Here is a 2,500-nt window from a genome sequence, read left to right on the forward strand (position 1 = left end):
ACTACTACTAACTACTAACTATCTACTACTACTACTACTACTACTACTACTACTAATACTACTACTACTACTACTACTACTACTACTACAACTACTTCTAAACTACTACTACTACTACTACTACTACTACTATACTACTACTACTACTACTACTACTACTACTACTACTTACACTCACTACTACTATACTAACTTACTACTACTACTACTACTACTACTATGCTACTACTACTACTACTACTACTACTACTACTACTACTACTACTACTACTACTACTACTACTACTACTACTACTACTACTACTACTACTATTTACCTGTAGCAAAGTTCATCGCCTCATTCTTCGGAGCCACCGATGGAAATACAGGACAGATCATCGCATCCAGTCTCATGTTCCTCCATGATTCTGTGAACTTCTGTCGCCATCTCTGCCATTTTGAATAGGAAAGAAAAGGCTTGACGTCAAACCGTCTACCCTTTTGGTTTCTAAAGTATGTAACGAGTCCTTCGGAGTACTAATAATGAATAGGTTACATAAAGGTGGCATAACTATTTTAGAATAAAAAATAATATAAAAAAATAATAATAATAAATAATAATATAATAATAATAATAATAAATAATAATAAAAATATAATATATAAAAATTTAAAATAATATAATAATATAATAATAATAAAAAATAATAATAATAATAATAATAATAAAATAATAATAATAATAATAATAATAATAATAATAATAATAATGATAATTAATTTATAATAATAATAAATAATTAATAATAATAATAATAATAATAATTTTAATAATAATAATAATAATAATAATAATAATAATAATAATAATAATAATAATAATAAATAATAATAATAATAATAGTAATAATAATAATAATAATGATAAATAATAATAATAATAATAATAATAATAATAATAATAATAGTAATAATAATAATAATAATAATAATAATAATAATAATAATAATAATAATAATAGTAATAATAATAATAATAATAATAGTAATAATAATAATAATAATAATAATAATAATAATAATAATAATAATAATAATAATAATAATAATAATAATAATTTTATAATAATAATAATAATAAAATAATAATATAATAATAATAGTAATAATATTAATAATATATAAAATAATAATAATAATAAATATAATAATAATAACAATAACATAATAATAATAATAATAATAATAATAATAATAATAATAATAATAATAATAATAATAATAATAAAAATATAATAATAATAATAATAATAATAATAATAATAATAATAATAAATAATAATAATAATAATAATAATAATAATAATAATAATAGGCTTCAGCCCTTTGCCACAGGCTCTCAGTGCTTTACTGTGATATAAAACAAAACATATTACGATAAATGTATTAAATGTTGATGGAAATGTGATACGAATTCAATTTAACAACAACAAAATATGATAATAGTATTGCAACTTGCGACGTATAAAAGATAAAACTTAAAACTTTGTAGGTAGCCAGCTTGAATAGGCAATAGGCAGGTAGATAACCACGCCTCTAGGACAATCGTCATAATGTAAACAATGACAATGATTGGTAGACACAGCAAACTACACAGGTTTTACTATCGATGTTGTGTGTTTAAGTAAAATACACACTGTTCTACCACTTGATCAATACAACCAACACAGAAAAACTTTATGTGTAAACTTAAACGTTAATAATCTGATCAAGAAAGTCGTGTGATAACTAGTCACCCATTTGGCGGTATAAAAACAGTAACAGTGATTAGAGCGAGGTCGATTTCGCCACGTTACTGTTTATAAACAACCAACTATGTTTGTCCGACCACGTGTGAGGATGTTTCACAAATTCCATGTTTTGATTGGTCAAAAATCTAATGGTTAATTTGTTAGGATTATGGGGCGTAAAAGAGTGAGGATGGATGGTCTTTATTGACGACCAGCATATATGTAGACTAGTGACATACTATAAGATACCGTTTTGACACCACTGGCCACAAATTCCTGGTTCTTACTTTGTGTTTGGCTATGTTGTGCTGGTATTCCTCCACTGATCTGGGGAAATAGTGAAAGGAAACAATAATTGTAGTAGAGCAAATACGATGATGTGATTGTTTTGAATTTTGTGTAGTAAATTAAATTCGATTATCCCGAACAGAGCCCACAATTCCTTTTGACTCCTATTGCCTTTTATGTGTGTGTGTGTGTGTGATGTGTGTGTGTGTGTGTGTGAGAGAGAGAGAGAGATAGATAGAGAGAGAGAGAGAGAGGAGATGAGAGAGAGAGAGAGAGAGAGAAGAATGGCGGCTGTGTAGGCAAACTTAGGGCTAAATAGACACAGTTGTATTTGTTTCAGAATAAAGTTTCTGAATTTCATTTGGAGTTGATTGAAATTTCTTATCATGATGATGATGAGGAGGAGAGGAGGATGATGATGAGAGGAGGAGGATGATGATGAG

The 2,500-nt window shown here is 25.7% G+C and overlaps 1 protein-coding gene across 1 annotated transcript in view; it reads right to left on the reverse strand.

Annotated features, from left to right (window-relative positions):
• The window catches only part of LOC144972330 (vitamin D3 hydroxylase-associated protein-like), a 32,803-nt gene that overhangs the window by 6,837 nt on the left and 23,466 nt on the right, over positions 1-2,500 (reverse strand). Inside the window, exons 15-16 of the mRNA XM_078913425.1 lie at positions 2,057-2,096; positions 318-429 (exon numbers count right to left, since the gene is read on the reverse strand). Of these exons, the coding sequence (XP_078769551.1) occupies positions 318-429; positions 2,057-2,096 (152 nt within the window). The remainder of the gene's footprint in view (positions 1-317; positions 430-2,056; positions 2,097-2,500) is intronic.

The sequence above is a fragment of the Berghia stephanieae genome, chromosome 5 (assembly GCF_034508935.2).
Source record: "Berghia stephanieae isolate SIO BIC M18660-M18661 chromosome 5, UCSD_Bste_1.3, whole genome shotgun sequence".
Lineage (NCBI taxonomy): Eukaryota > Metazoa > Mollusca > Gastropoda > Nudibranchia > Aeolidiidae > Berghia > Berghia stephanieae.